Source organism: Eutrema salsugineum, unplaced genomic scaffold (assembly GCF_000478725.1).
Source record: "Eutrema salsugineum unplaced genomic scaffold, Eutsalg1_0 scaffold_6, whole genome shotgun sequence".
Classification (NCBI taxonomy): Eukaryota; Viridiplantae; Streptophyta; class Magnoliopsida; order Brassicales; family Brassicaceae; genus Eutrema; species Eutrema salsugineum.
In genome coordinates, this window is record NW_006256547.1 from 3,547,728 (window position 1) to 3,565,784 (window position 18,057).

Consider the following 18,057-nt stretch of genomic DNA (forward strand, 5'->3'; position numbering starts at 1 on the left):
GATTTCCTTCGGTCCACTCTATGTTTATTGGGCTTCAAATGTTTTAGGCCTGTCACAAAGCTAGGCCCATTAGTGATAAGGTAGCAGACATTATTTACTACCACATCAGGGTAAACAAAAAACAAAAAATTTTACCTTGTGTTATCGTGCATGTGTTGTGACTTTGGTGGATTGGATTCCATACATATATAAACGTAACACCATAAATTTCCTTCTGCATTAAGAGGAGATACAGTACAACTTTCATTCAGATTTCTGAAAAGTGATTAAGTAACAGATATATATATTTTGACTTAATAAGTCTGACTAACTTGAAGTTTTTTTTTTTATTATGAAGTTGAAGAACACAACAATCCATTATTTCTAACTTTTGATTCTCTTTTTGATGATTTATATAAATTTTTAGATCTTTTAATAGTTGAGCAGGATGTGTAACATAAGGTGTGATGTGAATGATTATGTAACTTTAGAAAATTAAATGAAAAGAAAAGAAAATGTGATTAAAGCATCGTAAAAGAGTATGTAACAAGAACCAAGGATCACGTTTTATTAACCAAACGGGCCATGAAAAACATCAAAACAAATAAAGCTTCTTACCTTACAAAGTACAAACAATGTGAAGCGCTTCCTTTTTTTTTTGTTTTTTTCTGTCCGAAAGAAAAGTAAAGTGTTGGCCTTGTATTTAAACGTTTAAACGAAAAGATTTTGTACTCACTGTTAAAAAAATCTAATGCGACGATTACATTGTGTGGTGGTAAAGAAAAAAAAGTCATTTTAACATAAAATGTTGGCCTTGTATTTCGTTCTACTTGTTTGTGTGCCTTTAGCTATCATGATGACCTTCACGGCCCCCCGACTAGCCATCACTGTTGCCATTACTCAGCCGGCCTTCTTAGTAATACAAAATTCCAATAATACCCTTACACCTCGCCGAGTAACCACTTCTCAGCCACTAGATCACGACGACTTGCTCCTTAGCCAAGCTTCAAAAGTCAATCCAAACCCTAAACCTAAATTGCCCAAAAAACTCGCTTTCATGTTCTTAACAACAACGTCCCTTCCACTAGCACCGATTTGGGAGCTTTACTTCAACCAAACCTCTGATCATCACAAGTCTCTCTACAATGTATACGTCCATGTAGACCCAACTCAAAAACACGAACCGGGTTTCTTCGGCACGTTTCATAACCGGATCATACCTTCCTCAAAACCCACTTACCGGCACACTCCAACACTCGTCTCAGCCGCGCGTCGTTTACTCGCTCACGCGCTTCTCCACGACCCGTCAAATTACATGTTTATCCTCCTCTCCCCTTCTTGCATCCCACTTCACTCCTTCAACTTCACATACAACACACTCGTCTCTTCCACAAAGAGCTTCATCGAGATCCTCAACAACGAGCCGGGGTGGTACGACAGGTGGGCGGCGCGTGGACCTTACGCGATGCTCGCGGAGGTGCCACCGGAGGAGTTTCGTATTGGCTCGCAGTTCTGGACATTGACACGAGCCCACGCGCGGATGGTCGTGAGTGACGTGGAGATATGGTCCAAGTTCGACAAGGCTTGCGTAAGTAACGACACGTGTTACCCGGAGGAGCATTACTTCCCTACTCTCCTCCACATGAAGGACCCACAAGGATGTGTGTCGGCGACGCTCACGCACGTGGATTGGAGCGTCATTGATCATGGTCATCCCCGAACGTATAAACCGTCGGAAGTTGGGGCCGGACTTATACGGAGGCTGAGAAGTGCGAAGCCCAAGTACGGCGACGGAAGAAGCCGGACGAGAAAAGATCCGTTTTTGTTCGCCCGGAAATTCTCTCCGGCGGGGATCAGTTCGTTGATGGACATAGCTCGAAACGTTTTCTTAAATGACTGATGTATTCGAATCTTCTCAAAACTCTCAAAATGAAGTTGAGACTAGGGTAATATTTATTCAAACTCATTATTTGAGTTGAAACCTTGAAAGAGTTGATTTGGTTAAGTGCTTTTTCTTATGTATAAACATTTATGCATCGATGTAAAGTTTTATGTTTTAAAAAGAATCCAATAAGGGTTTTGTTACAAGTTCAAAAGCTTATTTTATGACGGAGACGTCAAAGCTTTTGTAGTGGCGACCAAAAATATTACAAATATTTGATATAATTAGCAAAAAGCAAAATGGTAAAATTAGTAAAAGAATGATTGAAAGAGAGAAGAAATCACAAGAAACGCGGCTGACCCTAACTTTCTCAACAAGGAATCTTGGCAATAACAAACAAAACAAAGGAAGCGTAAAAACCTCCATCAACTACACCAAAATTTCGTCGTCTGATTCGAACCCCAAACGAATCAGACAAAATAGAAACACACTCATTCGAATATTACCAAACTTTCGAATCCCGGTTTTAAAAATTTCCCTAAAAATTCATTTGTGTCTCTTTCTAGTTCAAATCTTGAAACCCTGATCCATCAAAGAGGATGCTAATATCGTGTTACATAGGGTTTCTAGATTTTCATTGATCTTGTTTTAAGGAAATGGGAAGCTTTCATCGCCGGACATTTTCTTACGATAAACTTCCCACCGAACCCATTAGGCTTTCCGTTCTCAAACTAGATGGCTCTTCCTTCGGTAAATGCATCATCATATATTATCTCTTACGTTGTGCGCTCACTACTCGTCAATACTCGTTTCGTTAGCTTTATTTTTTTATATATTTAATGTGTGAAGATGTTTACGTAATGAGCTCGGCAACCGTTGGGGATCTCAAGCTTGCCATAGAGACTGCCTTCAGTCACGTCCCCAAGAAGGGACCCTCCAAGATATCTTGGTACATGCTTGAATTTTTATTACAAATTTTCTCTTCCATTACGGTAAATGCAAATGTTAAGAAAGTGTTTTTTTTTTTTTAATAATGATGAAGGTCACACGTGTGGGGGCATTTCTGCTTGTGTTTTGGGGGTCAGAAGTTAGTCACCGATACGGAGTGCATTGGAAGTTATGGGATGAAGGATGGTGATGAGGTTTTGGTTGCTGAATTTCATCTCATTTTTGTGATAAGTGTGATATAAAAGAGGTTCAGGCAGGAGTGAGATTCGAACATAAACATAACTCAAGACGTTGTTGCATATATGTTTCAGGTAAGGTTTAAAAACCATGTGTCGGGAAATGCAGTACTGAACAAGGGATATTCTAGGAAATCCAAGCAAAAGATTTCGTAAGTGTTTTTCTTCTTTAATGATTTTGTTCTTGGTGAATAATCAATCAATCCAAGAGGTGGATAGGGAACAAATTAATATCCTGATTCGTTTGCGATATCCGTGATCCACACAGTTTTTATCCGGACTGTGACAATCGAATCCACGCCTTTTTGACTCTAACCAACTAAAAAAATTACAGAGAGAGGATAGAAGCAAAGGATGGAGATGATGAAGTGAATAGAATGGAGAAGATTGATGATCACGATTCTTGGGATGATCTCGAGAAAGGAAGCTTCGTGAGGTACGGAGATGATCATGACTTGAAGACTTCTCCAGGGGAGAACAGGTCTTGTCTATCCACTGTCCGAGGCTGCTGCTTTGCTTTGGGATTAAAGGAGCTTTTTGGGTTTGCCAATGACAGAGCCTATTACTCTTTGAGGGATACTTGGAGAGACGATTGATTTTTTCTGTGCTTCTCCATTTTTGTTTTTCTATTTGTAAGATTTTTGGTCGCAGGACACTATACATTATTTGTAATCACAACAAAATGATCCAAGGATCTTGTTCTATTACAAAGGATAGTATGTTCAGGGAAGCTTATACAATGATCAGTAGTAGTACAGATAGTGCCTTTAACAAAAAAAGTGGAAAAAAAAAAACAGAGCTTTTGGCAGAAACACAACCTAAAAAAACAACTCCGAAGAGCTGTAATGGCGGCTACGAAGTTACACCGCCATTGCCAAAAGCTCTACAGGGGCGAAGATAAAGGCACGTTCACAAACCTAAACCAGAGAACAAGGACTCCCACAAGAACTTGACGGAACAGGACGAAGACATAGAGAGACAACAACTCCAAAAAGACGGTCAAGACCAAACCCTAACTAGATTACCAGCACTCACTCACAGGATTCCCATAAACACAACAGCTGTAGATACAGGCTCCTTTGTTTAGAAGGAACCTGCTAAAAATTTGAAAAAAACAGCAGCTGCGTTCTGGGAAAGAAACTGAGTTGTACGTGAAATCTATGGGTTTAGCGACCAAAACCTAGAAAAAGACTTGACTGGATACTAAGGTTTTGCAGAAAACGTGGTATTTTTTTTAGTAAAGTATATCGCACCTCCATAGATGTTCCAGAAGGTTATCCACAGTGCTGCTGCTGATTCTACCACATCGTTGGATGTTTAACCCCAAAAGCGTGCGGCCTAGTTTTTGTATGCATGCCTTGCTTTTGTCTGTAATCGCTGAGCAGCCGCCAACAGAAAGCACCTGAAGATTCAGGTGGTTGGGAGAAGATGCCAAAGCCTTGATCCCGTGATCTGAGACCAAAGTATTTGAGATGTCAAGGTCACTAACTGAGTAGCAGTTCTTGGCCACTGCGACAAGGCTTGCATCAGTGATGTTCTTGCAGCCATCAAGGTTAAGAGACTCCATAAAGCGTCCGTGGCACATGGATATTGCAGAGACTGTGTTGTCTGATACATTGATACATCCGCTCAGATTCACCTTCACTAGACCAACATTGTTGCTCTGAAGCAACTCGAGCACACCTGCATCCGTCACTCCATTCAATCCAGAGAGTTCAACATCCTGAAGCTGATGACAAAACTTCCCCAAGAAAGCGAGACTTGCATCCCCAAACCCAGGGCAGCAACGGATTGACAGAGACCGTATGGAGCTACAACCGGTTAACTGCAGAGGTGATTCCGGGTTCAAGTCCTGGATGCCCATACAGTTTGCCAAAGAGAAAGCCTTCAACTTTGAACCGCAGTTCGTGAGAAAGCCCAAAAAACCAAACTGGTTGATCCTGTGGCATTCCTCAAGTTTCAAACTTTCCAGCGACAATGCAGATTTGGCCAAAGCGACAAGTCCTTTGCCAGAAACAAGCAAGCATTTGTTCAGAGATACATGCTTCAGATCAGGGCAACCATTACCAACAGCTTCGAGCCCAACATCCGTCATGCCTCGGCACGACATTACTGAGAGGGACTTCAGTTTCTTCATCCCTTTTGCATTTGCCATTACCCAGAAGCCTTTCTCGTTCACACCTTGAAGGCCATGAAGCACGAGATCAGTAACTGCTGCTCCGTAGTGGCCAAGAACGGCAAGAGACAGACCCGTTATGTTCAACATCTGGAGTTTCACTTTTGTCAAGTAAGAACCAGCTTGGGCCAAGAGGAAAGCAACTCCTTGATCTCCAATGCGTGGGCAGCTCCTGATAGAGATAGATCTCAGATTGGTACAGCGTCGTGCAATAGCCCTTAAACCCTCGTTTCCAATACCAGAACACGAGTCAATTGTCAAATCACTCAGATGCAGGCAGTTCTCGGCGATTGCAACCATAGCGTTGTCGGTTATTCCTGGACATCGTGAAAGGTCAAGTTTCTCGATCATCGGGCATGACCGTGCGATCTCAGACAGACCAATATCACTAACTGCAGGCAGATTCCACAGAGATAGAACCCTAAGAGATGGACAACCATGGGCAATAGATCCAAGGCCAACGTCTGTCACTTTGCTGTCAAAACCACTCCCACGGATTTGAAGCTTCCCTAATCCTCCGCGCGTAGATGTCCCAACTGAGATCGCTGACAGCCTCAAATCTGTGGCTTTCTTACCTTCCAAACTTCTTGACAAAAATCCTTCACCCTCCACATCTTGAACAGACTCATTCACTTCACTCCTGCTGATACTACTCAAAAGATTAAGCCAGTGCTTGGAGACACAAGCGCAGGCGCTCCTTTCTTGGCCGGAAGGCAAGCGTCTTAGGATCTCAAATAGACACTCATCAGGCAATACTTCGATTGAAGTTTGTTTTTGCTCAAAACCGATTTGAACTGACGGTGCAGCAATCCGCAATCTCTTGCGTGCTGGGAAATATACGCCGGGACAACTCCCTGGCGATAGATGCATTGATCCCCCAGGGAAAAAATCTTCATCACCTATAATCGAACAAGTAAAGATCGATTATTGTCAATCGAAATCTCAAAGAAGGTAACTTTCAAAGTCGAAAATCTTTCGCACTAAGCATAGGCAACAGAATTCGTGAGAACAATAAAAGCGACCTGATGTACAGAGAGCACATCTACGAAATGGAACCAGGGAGAGATTAAGCGGATTAAACCCTAGAACCTAACCAGAAGTTCCTTATCAAATCGTAGATTTCCTAATTAAGCCAAGGAGACAAAAATGGAAAGTAAATCGGGATTCTAAACTATGCCGAGTAATATAAATAATGATGATGATCAAACCATTCCGAATCTAATATTCGGCTAATCAAGTAAAGAATTCAAGAGCATACCACTAAATCTGAAGATTCCAGACATAATTCCAACACCGTAGGAAGAAACTCCAGGAAGGTAGGTGAGAGGACGAGAACGTAGACGGAGACTAACAGAGCAGAGACGGTGTTGAATAGAAGACAAAGACTGAGATTCATGAAACGCGAAGAACCCTAGAATATAGGGCAAAAAGGAAGAGAGAAGAAGATTTACAGAAGAGAGATAAAATTATGAGATATAACAGAAGCAGAAAAATTGAGAAACGTCTTTAAGGATGTGGAAGATGATGGAGGGCGTACGGTGCGCTTTAATGTAGGGAATAAAAGCCAAAGTTCAATGTATACACGCGAGAAAGTCGGATTTCTTCTCTACCTTCTTTGTTCCCAAGACCCACCAAACCCAATTGTATTTGTAATCATATTATTTTAATTTTTTTCCTGACAACAGAAACATTATTATAATAAATTTTAAAAGCATAAAGAAAGAACAAATGATTTTATTTCATAAAGTTTTGAATGCATTGAAGTTGAGAGCTAAAGGTTGACAAAAAAGGCTGAATACATTGAAGGACTGGAAAAGAAATGTCGAATACATGCATAGTTGACAAGAAAACATTGAGATGTCGACTAGGTTGAATTTTATATTATTCAACTTGGAGGAATTTGGAAAAAAAAAAACATGACTGTAACAACATTAGTTATTGTTTATTTGAAAAATAATACCAAATGTTGGATATCTCGTAACATGTTTTTTAATGATGGGGATAACATAGTCCAAATCCATGCTAATCTTCTATTTGAGAAATATTTAAAGGTTCTTGGCTTCGATTTGTGAATCATATGAAAACATAAATAGGTAATTATGATATTCTTTAACAAAATGATTTATATAATATTCCTTTAAGGGGTTTATTCATCTATAAATTTTACTATAAAAATAGTTTGATACATTATTTATTGTTATTTAATAATTTTTTTTGAAAGAGTTTTTTTTGTTATTTAATAATTGATTACAAATTTCGCATGAGAATCTGATACTATAGTAGATATGATATATTTGTAAAATTACAAAACGGTATAACCGATTCTGCACTGTCCATCTCAAAAAGCCTTCTATTATCATGGTTTAATTTCATTTCTAAATGCAAAAGTTAAGTTCACTTAGGCCAATTTCAGGTTAACTAGAGAAAAAAAAATTTGATTTCTCAACCTATTAATATCTAATATGAACTTTCATCCCAACTAGTATTTTCACTAAGAGAAAAGCCAACAGATCTCCATCATGTATACTAGTGACAACATAGTCACAGTTAAACAATTAGTTAACTGTTGTTTGTTATGGTGGTCATGTATGTATATTATCAGTAGTTGCATCATCATTATTGGCAAGCTATGTGAACAAAATAATAGAACATGTTGATGTGTTTTTAAAAGAAGAAAAGTAAACAATATTATTGTTTTTGAAAGCAGCGAAAGTGATGGTTAAGGTTGACAGCAAATTTTAATACATTGAAGGAGATTGTTCGAGTACATGCATTGTAGATAAACCATTTTTTGGAATGATAAAAATTGTTGACAAAGCATATGTAGGTTGAATTCTTTGAATTGTTATAGATCTTTCGATTGAAGGGAAAATAACATGATCGTGACGACATGAATTATTGTTTGTTTGAAAAAATTAAACCAACTGTTAGATATGTCGTCGTTACATGCATAGTTTTTTTTTTTTGGTCAGTAGTTACATGCATAGTTTATTTAATAAATCTCTAAGAAAAAGCATGCACACTATATTCTACATGAATAAGTATAATGTTTACAAGTTTATCATTCCAAAGAGAGATTGCATCAGTGAGTTTTTGCCAGTCAATAATAATAAAAAAGCATACATACTACAATCTACATGAATACGTTTAATTAATGTTTATAAGTTTTAAATCCAAGCGAGGAAAACCAAGGATGAGAAAGACGTAGAAGACATGAAAAACGTCATTTTGATCACAGACATCTACAATTTAAACAAGAATTTACTTTCTCGCCAATAATTGATTTTAGTCGGATTTGTGCTAACAATGGGTTAGATTTAGCAAACCATTAGTCCTTCCAAAACGATATAATACAGATTTTAGTTTTATTAAAACATTCAAATACTAAAGATAAAAATAGTGGTATTGTATACTGGTATTAGAGTGTTTTTAAAAAATCCGGAACTTGGATGGATACCTATCATAAAAAAAGGTAATAATGCTCAGAAAAGAGTAGAACCACTTGGGCCATAAATTCACAATAATACAATTCTGAGTATAACTGAAGTCGAGTATTGAACCCAAAAAAAAAAGAAAAAAAATCGGTATTTCCTTTCAACGGGAAATATTTGAGTTCCTTGAGAGTTCGTTCACTTTCAGGAAGCCAAGACTAAAGACAATCCAAGTTCTGGAATTTTGTTTTTCTTCTTTTGATTACACACATAAAATAAAATAAAAAGAAGAGAAATCAAGTTACAAGAGTTGCAAATCAATCATACAAGCCCTCTTGCTCCCACACATCCACCAGAAAATCCACCATTTCCTGCCACAATAATCATTACAACCTTCAACAAACCCTAAATCACATATATAAAATGTAGAAATTAGCAGAAAAATGCTTACAGGGAGAGGTATTGGACGAGTGAACCGCTTGTTCATACCCAACAAGCTCTCATACGTTGCATTCCAGCTGCAGAAAACGACATATTAACTCAGCAAGTTTGATGAATTATTCGAATTGACAAGAAATCTGATGGTTAAAGAATTATCCATAAACTTTCTGACTTCAAAACTGTAAGAACCTCATCTTCTATAACCCAAAATGAGCCTTAAGGACTAAAGAGAAGAATCTATCACAAGACACCGTTCTTGTAACAGCCTTTCCTACGCCAAGCTTTACATGCTACATCAATGGCGTCACGCAACTGATATTCTATTACTCATCGAGCCCCGTTCTTTAGATTAAGAATATATTCCTACTATTCTCCAGTTAAGAAGTTCAACTACAATGTTCGGTGGATGAGAAAGTAAATATTGATGGAAGCATTGATATAGCTAACAACTGAATTCATGTAATAACTGGAATCTTACTTATGCATATTTCTTAAGCAAGAAAAGGTATATAAATATAAATGCATGATATCGATTTTGAATATATTTGTAAATGGCAAATGATTTTTAAAAGATGAATGACAATCTCAACTATCACAAACTTATAATTTTTGTTTTATTTTTGAATGCACATTAGTGGATACCCGAACCAAATACTTTTCAGTATTTGATTCGTGTTCTTGGTAGAATTAAGTGAAGAACTACACTCATCAAGTATTAATGAATATGCAGAAGAGGAAAAGAAAGCTAACTTTCACCAACCTTATTGTAGGTTCTCGAAGTTTGGCCTTTGTTTGTGAAGTTCCATTTGCAAGCCACTGTTGTCTAGTTTGGTTCCAGAGGTTCAATCCTAGCCACGAAGAAAGAACAGACACAAGATTTCCTTAGGGAAAATGACAGCATTGAAGAACAAGAATGAGAGAAAAACAGAGCAGAGAACCAGGAAGCAATCTGAAAGTCGAAGAAATAATGTGTCGAGATGCAGGTCAAAACACAGCAATACAAAAGAGAAGTGGATGAAATAATATTTCTGTTTGGAAGCTTATTATGCACAGGTCAGGTTGAATTGCTGGTAGGTTTGATAGAGAAAATTCAGCAACAGCCAACATCAACGCATCATGAGACAAAAGTTTTCATGTTAAAACAACAAATATTTTCTAGAGAAATGTGCCTTTATATGCACTTTTCCATAGTAAATCATGAAGTAGGGAATATCCGCTGATTGGGAAAGCTAATACCATAAGTAGGTAGTTTCAAAGTTGAATAAATCAGACCGTATTAAAGCTTTGAATTAGAAAAACAGCCAAGCAAATATAAAGCGAGAAAGGAAAAAAGCAATGTGTGGAAGTCTCATCTCACCGTTGTTTACAAATTCTGTGGGGTTGCTTGTACTTGCAGAAGTAGCGGTATTGTTGGTGAAGCTGATAGAAGACATGCTTCTCTGAGACTGCATTGTGCTGTTATCCATTTCGCAGGTGCTTGTGCTCCAGAAGTCGTCTGATACGCTTGGTTTCTTCACTAAACGACCTTGAATCCTTAACCCTTTAGAAGGCTCATCCACTGCAACTATAAGCGGTGGTTTATTGCAGCATCCAAAACAACCTCTGTACTGTTGCAAAACCACAAAACAAAAAATGCCAGTGAGAAGACTTTTATTAGCGCTGCTGGAGATCTGTTGTAATTAGGAGATTTGCAAGAACTAAGGAATCTGATTTGGAAGACCCTTTGCAGCCACAACCATAGATTCCACAGAGACAGAAAGAGAAAAAGACGGTTTTTTTACAAACAAACAACTCTGACGAAAAAAGGGACAAAGGCTTTGTTAGAAAAAACAGAAGAATAAGAGTGGAGAAGTATAGATGTGATTCAAGTCACATACTGTATTTATCCTGTTAAAATTATGAAGTGAAGTTTCATTGATGATCTTAACCAAAGCAATATAGCAATCCAAATTAAAAGACACTCACAAAACTAAAGAAAGCAAACGATTTTAATCATGAGATAAAAGACCTAGAGCAGAACCAACAATTGAGAGTTGCTTTGATTCCACTTTTTTTGCTTAAAATGCAAGCAACAACCCATATACATCCACAGATGCTAGAGGGAGATAGTGGCCAACCAAGCCTACAAATTTAAGGAAACAATATAGCCACAAATTCTCAAAAGATGATGGGTCAAATTTAGATTTAAAGTTTAAATTTTTACTCCATTCTCGTAAGATTCATCTTCCTTAATTTCTCAGTCATACAGGTAACACAACCACATACAAGGAAAAGGCGAAATCATTAATTTAATTTTGTTGAAAGTTTCAATTCCAAAAACTTAGAATTGGGAGAAAGATCCTCACTCACCCCATGCAACCAAATAACTGGTAGATCCAAGAGGGAATATATTCACGGATATGCATTTACAGCAACCAAATTAGCGATCTTCTAATCAAGACCCTGATCCCAGGTAGGAGAAGTCTCACTATCCTGCAATTCAAAAACCCAAAATTTTCCATTTTGCCAAATCAATCACTGAATCGAAAAACCCACTCTGGTAATTTCTTCTGATGAGAACAGAAAAATAACCTCAAAAATGGCATATTCAGGGCAGATTGGGATTAGGGTTTTGTTCCGCCACCTCCCCAGCAGCTAAATCTAAAGCCTGCTTGGTTCCGGAACAGAGGCGTCTTCTTCTTCTTCTTCTTCCTTCTTCTTTATTCGACTCTCTTTTTCTTCCTCCTCCTTGTTATTCGTGTGTGGTGGTTCTGCAACTCCCCAAAAGGAAGGAATACAAAAAAATCCGTTTTTTTAACAAAGTAAATTGTCCGTTATTCCTATTAATTGTGTACTTTAATAATAAATAAATGTTTTGAGATAGGGAAAATATAAACCATTTATCAACCTTGTTCTTATATGATTTTTAATCAGAACTTTTTTATTTTCCTTTTAATAATGAAGTGATTATATCAAAGATATTTTTTAGATTCTTTACTAAATTTAAAATTTTGTTTGTTGGAATTATGATCTAAAAAGCAATAATTCACAAAAGCTTTCCTTTTTATATTTACTTTAATAAAATATAGAAAAGAAAGATATTCGTGCATGTGCCAGCCATTGTGATTAGGCACACATTTTTTCTGTTTCTGTCAACGCACATTAGTTTCCTTTTGTTACTGTCACGATTTCATAAATTCGAGAATTTCCAAGCTAAGTAATCCTCTCGAGTAACAGAGAGAACATTGTTTGGTTCCTTTTTGGTTGATTAGTGGATAGCAAAACAATTTGAGAATAGACATATATAAATAATATAAATAAATAAAGAACAATAAAGCATTGATGAATAGATGGTATATGGATGTTTTGTGTCGGCAGTGTCCATGGATAAGTTGAATTGCGTCGCCATCTCAATTATTGATAATGTGAAAAAGTGTGAAGAAGTTTAAGTGTTATCCATATGTATGATTAGAAAGGGTTAATGTACATACTACTACTAGTCTACTAGCTTCAAACAAAAGCCAATTTGGATATAAATTATATAATCATTATAGATAGAGTCATAAAGATGCTCTGAATTGTTATGTATAATATATTTGTATCGAATTTGTGTTTCTTAAAACTTTTTTTAAAGACTAACACCAGTGGATTGGCATGTCGGTGCTCGGGGTGGCGCCGCCGAATCTAGCTTTCAACTAAATCGATTCAGAGAAAGAAATTTTCTAAATGATATATGTATTATTGTTGTAACATTTTTATATAAGCATGCATGTATCGTTGCATCGACATTCATATATCGTGGACATAACATAACAGAATGCAGAAGATTGGTTAGTCAATGCTAACACATGTAAACCGGAATTACGTACACATTATCATAGTATGCGATGCAAATTACATCACCTACGTAGTGAGGATGGGAGGGAGATAATTAGATTTTTCACCTAAAACTTTTGCGTTAGTATCAGGAAAGAGCTCAGCACCAGCAAGACTTGTTACTTCCCCGTTGCTACCGATGCTAATCGGATAACTAAGCAAATGCCCTGGTAGATCGTCATCTCGAGGGTACTCTTGTGCTGAGTATAGTCCCCATAGCTCGTCTGCCTTTGCATTTACCATTCTTATACACTCTTCGCTTTCAGGAAATTGGAATACGTTAGTTATAATCCGTAAATGTTCAAGCCATAGTGATATCCTAAAGCTAAAGACTTGGCCTGTCGGCCTCATTAATTGATTGGTAGATAGCAAATGGTTAGGTTGGTATGCCCCCATTGCGATCTCTGAGTCTCGGCCTCCATCCATTGACCTCTGGTTAATATTAGCTGATCCTATTATTATGTACTCATCATCAACTGCATAGAGATGGAAACTTTGTAACGAGAGCTTGTGATTGTTATATAGGTTTTTTACGGGCTAACTAGGTCTTGATGGCACACTAAAAAAGACAAGTTCTAAACTAATTTTTCTTGCCATGCAAGGTAGATTTGACTTACCAATCATCATTTTAGAGTGGACATAGATCATGAACCGACGAGATTCTTGAGCTCTTGCGTAATCAGAATTAGCCTCTGGTTTTTCCGGAGGCCAGTACTCACCCGCCTTGTTAACTTCCCGGTTCCCGAGGCAAAAAAACGATAGGTAGTCTCTAGGGTTTGCATCTAAACCTTTCCTGCGAAGAGCAATGATGATATCTGTATACATCATCTCCATTGTTCTCCTTTGCCAGTCTAGTATTGCTTGAACCGATGCAGATCCAGGTTTTCCTTCAGGCCACAATGGAATCACAATATACACTGAAAACCGCTCGCCCGCCTCGATCTTGCTCACGATCTTGAGAGAAATCTCTTTGGGAATGAGGTGCAAAGCGTTGATCTCGTTCAGATTAACGTCTCTAGAGCTCCATCCAAAGGAGCTTCCGAGGAAGTATTGGTTCTCAATGTAGATAAAGTGTTTGGCTCTCCTTATGGCGTTGATGTAAGCGTCTTGTATGCTTCTTTCGATAACATTGTCTTTTCCGGTGATAAGTCCTACGCTCGAAGCTTCAACGTGGATCCTCTGGGATCCCTCAGGCCGCACCATCATCTATCGACCGGAAAAACTTGAACAGTCCAACCTTCTACATTGTCTGATTCCAGTACTGGAAATGGTGGAACCGTGATCTCTGAGAGCCGTGCCATCGATATAAGATACCTTGTACCACTACCTGTAATTAAACACACAAAATGATTGATTTCTTTAAGTTTCTAGAATGTCTTTTGTTTAGGGTTAGTTACCATATTGTTTCAAACACTAATTTAAGAATTTGATTTACATGCATGATTCTTTTTCCACATAAAAAAAAACAATCACAAAATATATTTCCTTAAATGTATTTTCACATTCACACGCTTAATTTAAACTATTTTTTTTTGTTAGCTTTCAAGCAAAAATCTACAATTTTCTTTTAAAAAACATGTTTAAGGTTTAAAAGGGTGTGTGATTTTATTTGGAGAAAATCACCATCTTATAACATGTAAACCTAAACGTCATAACATGTATTATTTTTGGTAAAGACATTATAACTAACATGAAAACACAGAGGAAACAAACCGTTAAAGCCTAGTGTTAGTTGTTTCAATACCTTGTTTCATCCATCTCTGCTCAAAATTATACAAAACATCCCACGCCGCAGGACCATCGAGCTTGCAGTGAATATCGTGCCATGGCTCACGTGGACCGCCTTTTTTAATCGATGCGCCATCAAAGTTCGGCTGGTGAAAGTCAGTGGAATGAACATTGTTCAAAGTACCGAACAAAGGATGCTCCTCAGTATCGTACCTCCCATCACAAAGATCAATCCCTCCAAGAAAACTAACTATCCTTCTCTTCGTTTTCGATCCGTCCACTTCAGCGTCCACCACAACGGTTTTCTGATGGTGAGTGAACATCGCAGCCACCTCAAACCCTTGAACAATGCTCCCACCGTTATCCGGATTCCGCGGACAGAGAACGCAACGCACTTTCGTGTTCTTGAAGTAATCGTAAGTTTCTTGATCATGAGTCATCATCAAGCCGTCTCTCTTAAATGCTTCGTTAGAAGTTCTATCGTCCCAAACAAGCATAAGCACGGTCACGTTTTCTTCGGCTTTCTTCTTCAGCAACTCTCCTAACTTCATGTTCCCTCCTGGTCTCGACCGTTTAGGATCCCTGATCAGTGTTATGTCAGGGTAAACCGACCAACCCGTGATGTATATCAAATGTTTTGCATTCCATATGGCATCGAAGATGTCTTCCCAACACCGATGATGTTTGTAAATCGCTTGTCCTCCAGCTAGAGTAATGTCCGGGAAATCGCCGAGAACGTGAGCGTCTTGGTAAAGCGTGACCTTGCAACCTTCTCTTTGGTTGAAAAATACGTTAGGAACTCCTTGGAAAGAAGGTAATATGATACCTTTGTTCCAGTTCACGTCCTGTTTTATGTTATTGAACTTCACACGGACATGGATTTGCGAACCACCTTGGATCGGTCTCTTTTGTTCATCTAAGATATCGAGCCATCGGTCTATAGGCTGTCCGGTGATGACTTCAGTGACAGGTAAATAAGCTCGGCCGATCAAATTCGCACCGACCGGTTCATCTTCTTTGACTGTGAATATGATTTTGGAGATTGAGTGTGCGGTGTAGACGTGGAAGGATTGGAACCATTTTGGATGGCGTCTCATCATGGTTCGAGCTACTCTTGACCTGTCTAGGTCAATGGTTGCGTAGAGATGCCCTCCTAATAAATCTGTGCATGAGCCTGTTAGTCTCTTGAGCTGAGATTGAATATTCTTCCCCCTCGGCTCCTTGTTCCCCTATTAATCATGTGAGTTTTATTTTACATTAGTTCGTCTACTTATTCATCTAAATACGTGACCGGTGGTATCTTTTAAATTAAAGTATTTAGCCATATCGTTCTTGACAAGATCAATTATAGAATTACTACTTTTGATTATTTCTATTTTATATTATCTTAATATATATTTCGCCTATTACTTATTTAGCTATAAGAAGCTTAATTTTTTTCAAAATAATATTTAAATATATAGTTCACAGAATAAAACAATAAATTAATAATAAACTCATTACTTCTTTGAAAATGCTTATATGTTAATTAATGTTAAAACTACAACTAACTTTTTATAATTATGTTGAAATTCCGACAATATGGATCACTTAAGGGTTTAATTGTTTTTTTGTTGAAAATTATTGAAGGGTTACCTTGCCGCATAAACTAAATCTTGCGCGTTGATGCAACCTATCGATCCTATATATCTTCACTTCAAGAGTTCCATGAAGCAGCAACTGTTCCGCCATTTTTTTTTTCACCTAGAAATTATTCTATTCGCAGTTTTAACTATATTTGTATTTTTTTTTTCTTGAAAAGTGGATGACTATTTCTTGTGTGGATGACTCATAAGCAAAATAACAAACCACAATGGGTCTAGAAAATTTCCCTTTTGATCGAGGATCTTTTTGAAAAGGCTCCAAACCGCTTATCAATTAAAGTATGTAGACATAAAGTTAGACTATAAGTATATATAAGGAGAAAATCGAATTTGAAATTGAAACGTTTGGATTAGGATTGTGGATTACTTGAGGAAACTGCATGGGATTACAAGAAGAAAAATATGAAGTCTATTAAAGGGGATTGAAACAATAGGTCTTCTTACGTAAACCTTTTCTTGTAGGCCAAAACGGAATATTCTTCTATTAGTCTGACGACTCACTTCTACAATGTTTTTTCTTCATCTATGATGTCCACTGTTTAATCCATTCCATATGCCATTATTATTCTAAATTTTATTTATTGAAGAGACCATTAAACAATAAATTCTTCATTTACAGAACCAAATTTGTTTTACGTCCAAATTTATGGGCTTCCAACTTAAAATTAATTAACGTATTTTTCTTCGGGCTTTGCTTTTATAAAGCCCAATTAAAATTTGACCTTCCAAGTCGTCGATCCTTTCATTGTATACGAAAAACTTCTTCATCGACTTTTTTCTTAAAACTTATTCATCGTTTTAAGTTTTTTCATAGGCACCTTGAATGTCCTCATCGTCATATATAATATCATTGAGAGAAATAGTAAAGATAACTGCTGCACCACATCTTCTTTAAAAAAAGTTATCATTTTCAAAATTTACCAAATCCTACAGTAAGCAGAGTGAAGTGAATTCTTTTCACTTAAAAAAAAAAACAATTAGTTTTCTAAAGATTTGAAAGATATTTTATAAAATGCAAAAACATTGAGTTTTTTCTCAAAATAACTCATATTATTCTCAAAATTACAGATTTCAGAACAAAATTACATCTAGTACGTCAAGTATAGAAAAGATCAAAAGAAAGATATTCGTGCATGTGCCAGCCATTGTGATTAGGCACGCTTTTTTCTGTTTCTGTCAACGCACATTTGTTTCCTTTTGTTACTGTCACGATTTCATAAATTCGAGAATTTCCAAGCTAAGTAATCCTCTCGAGTAACAGAGAGAACACTGTTTGGTTCCTTTTTGGTTGATTAGTGGATAGCAAAACAATTTGAGAATAGACATATATAAATAATATAAATAAATAAAGAACAATAAAGCATTGATGAATAGATGGTATATGGATGTTTTGTGTCGGCAGTGTCCATGGATAAGTTGAATTGCGTCGCCATCTCAATTATTGATAATGTGAAAAAGTGTGAAGAAGTTTAAGTGTTATCCATATGTATGATTAGAAAGGGTTAATGTACATACTACTACTAGTCTACTAGCTTCAAACAAAAGCCAATTTGGATATAAATTATATAATCATTATAGATAGAGTCATAAAGATGCTCTGAATTGTTATGTATAATATATTTGTATCGAATTTGTGTTTCTTAAAACTTTTTTTAAAGACTAACACCAGTGGATTGGCATGTCGGTGCTCGGGGTGGCGCCGCCGAATCTAGCTTTCAACTAAATCGATTCAGAGAAA

The 18,057-nt window shown here is 37.2% G+C and overlaps 5 protein-coding genes across 5 annotated transcripts; 2 read left to right on the forward strand and 3 right to left on the reverse strand.

The window, feature by feature from the left end:
• The first annotated feature begins 727 nt into the window (after positions 1-727).
• Positions 728-2,061, forward strand: LOC18013047. Its single transcript, XM_006394720.2, has one exon. It carries the CDS (start codon positions 785-787, stop codon positions 1,877-1,879), a length of 1,095 nt encoding a protein of 364 aa, XP_006394782.1. The 5' UTR covers positions 728-784; the 3' UTR covers positions 1,880-2,061.
• A 227-nt stretch (positions 2,062-2,288) lies between these two features.
• Positions 2,289-3,898, forward strand: LOC18012728. The gene is made up of 5 exons (XM_006394722.2): positions 2,289-2,611; positions 2,711-2,810; positions 2,904-3,003; positions 3,121-3,197; positions 3,380-3,898. Exons 1-5 carry the CDS (start codon positions 2,518-2,520, stop codon positions 3,639-3,641), a joined length of 633 nt encoding a protein of 210 aa, XP_006394784.1. The 5' UTR covers positions 2,289-2,517; the 3' UTR covers positions 3,642-3,898.
• Positions 3,720-6,705, reverse strand: LOC18012729 (EIN3-binding F-box protein 2). The gene is made up of 2 exons (XM_006394723.2): positions 6,480-6,705; positions 3,720-6,120 (listed from the first exon to the last, which is right to left on the reverse strand). The coding sequence occupies exons 1-2, from the start codon at positions 6,502-6,504 to the stop codon at positions 4,280-4,282; spliced, it is 1,866 nt and encodes a 621-aa protein (XP_006394785.1). The 5' UTR covers positions 6,505-6,705; the 3' UTR covers positions 3,720-4,279.
• Positions 6,706-8,679: 1,974 nt separating this feature from the next.
• On the reverse strand, positions 8,680-11,936 carry LOC18012956. Its single transcript, XM_006394724.2, has 6 exons — positions 11,665-11,936; positions 11,443-11,565; positions 10,451-10,695; positions 9,854-9,941; positions 9,104-9,170; positions 8,680-9,023 (listed from the first exon to the last, which is right to left on the reverse strand). The coding sequence occupies exons 2-6, from the start codon at positions 11,496-11,498 to the stop codon at positions 8,970-8,972; spliced, it is 510 nt and encodes a 169-aa protein (XP_006394786.1). The 5' UTR covers positions 11,499-11,565; positions 11,665-11,936; the 3' UTR covers positions 8,680-8,969.
• Positions 11,937-12,845: 909 nt separating this feature from the next.
• On the reverse strand, positions 12,846-16,407 carry LOC18012957 (phospholipase D alpha 3). Its single transcript, XM_024151643.1, is given in 6 exon segments — positions 12,846-13,424; positions 13,566-14,115; positions 14,117-14,167; positions 14,169-14,275; positions 14,693-15,905; positions 16,312-16,407. Coding segments are annotated over 6 exon segments (2,466 nt in total). The 3' UTR covers positions 12,846-12,975.
• Positions 16,408-18,057: the final 1,650 nt, after the last annotated feature.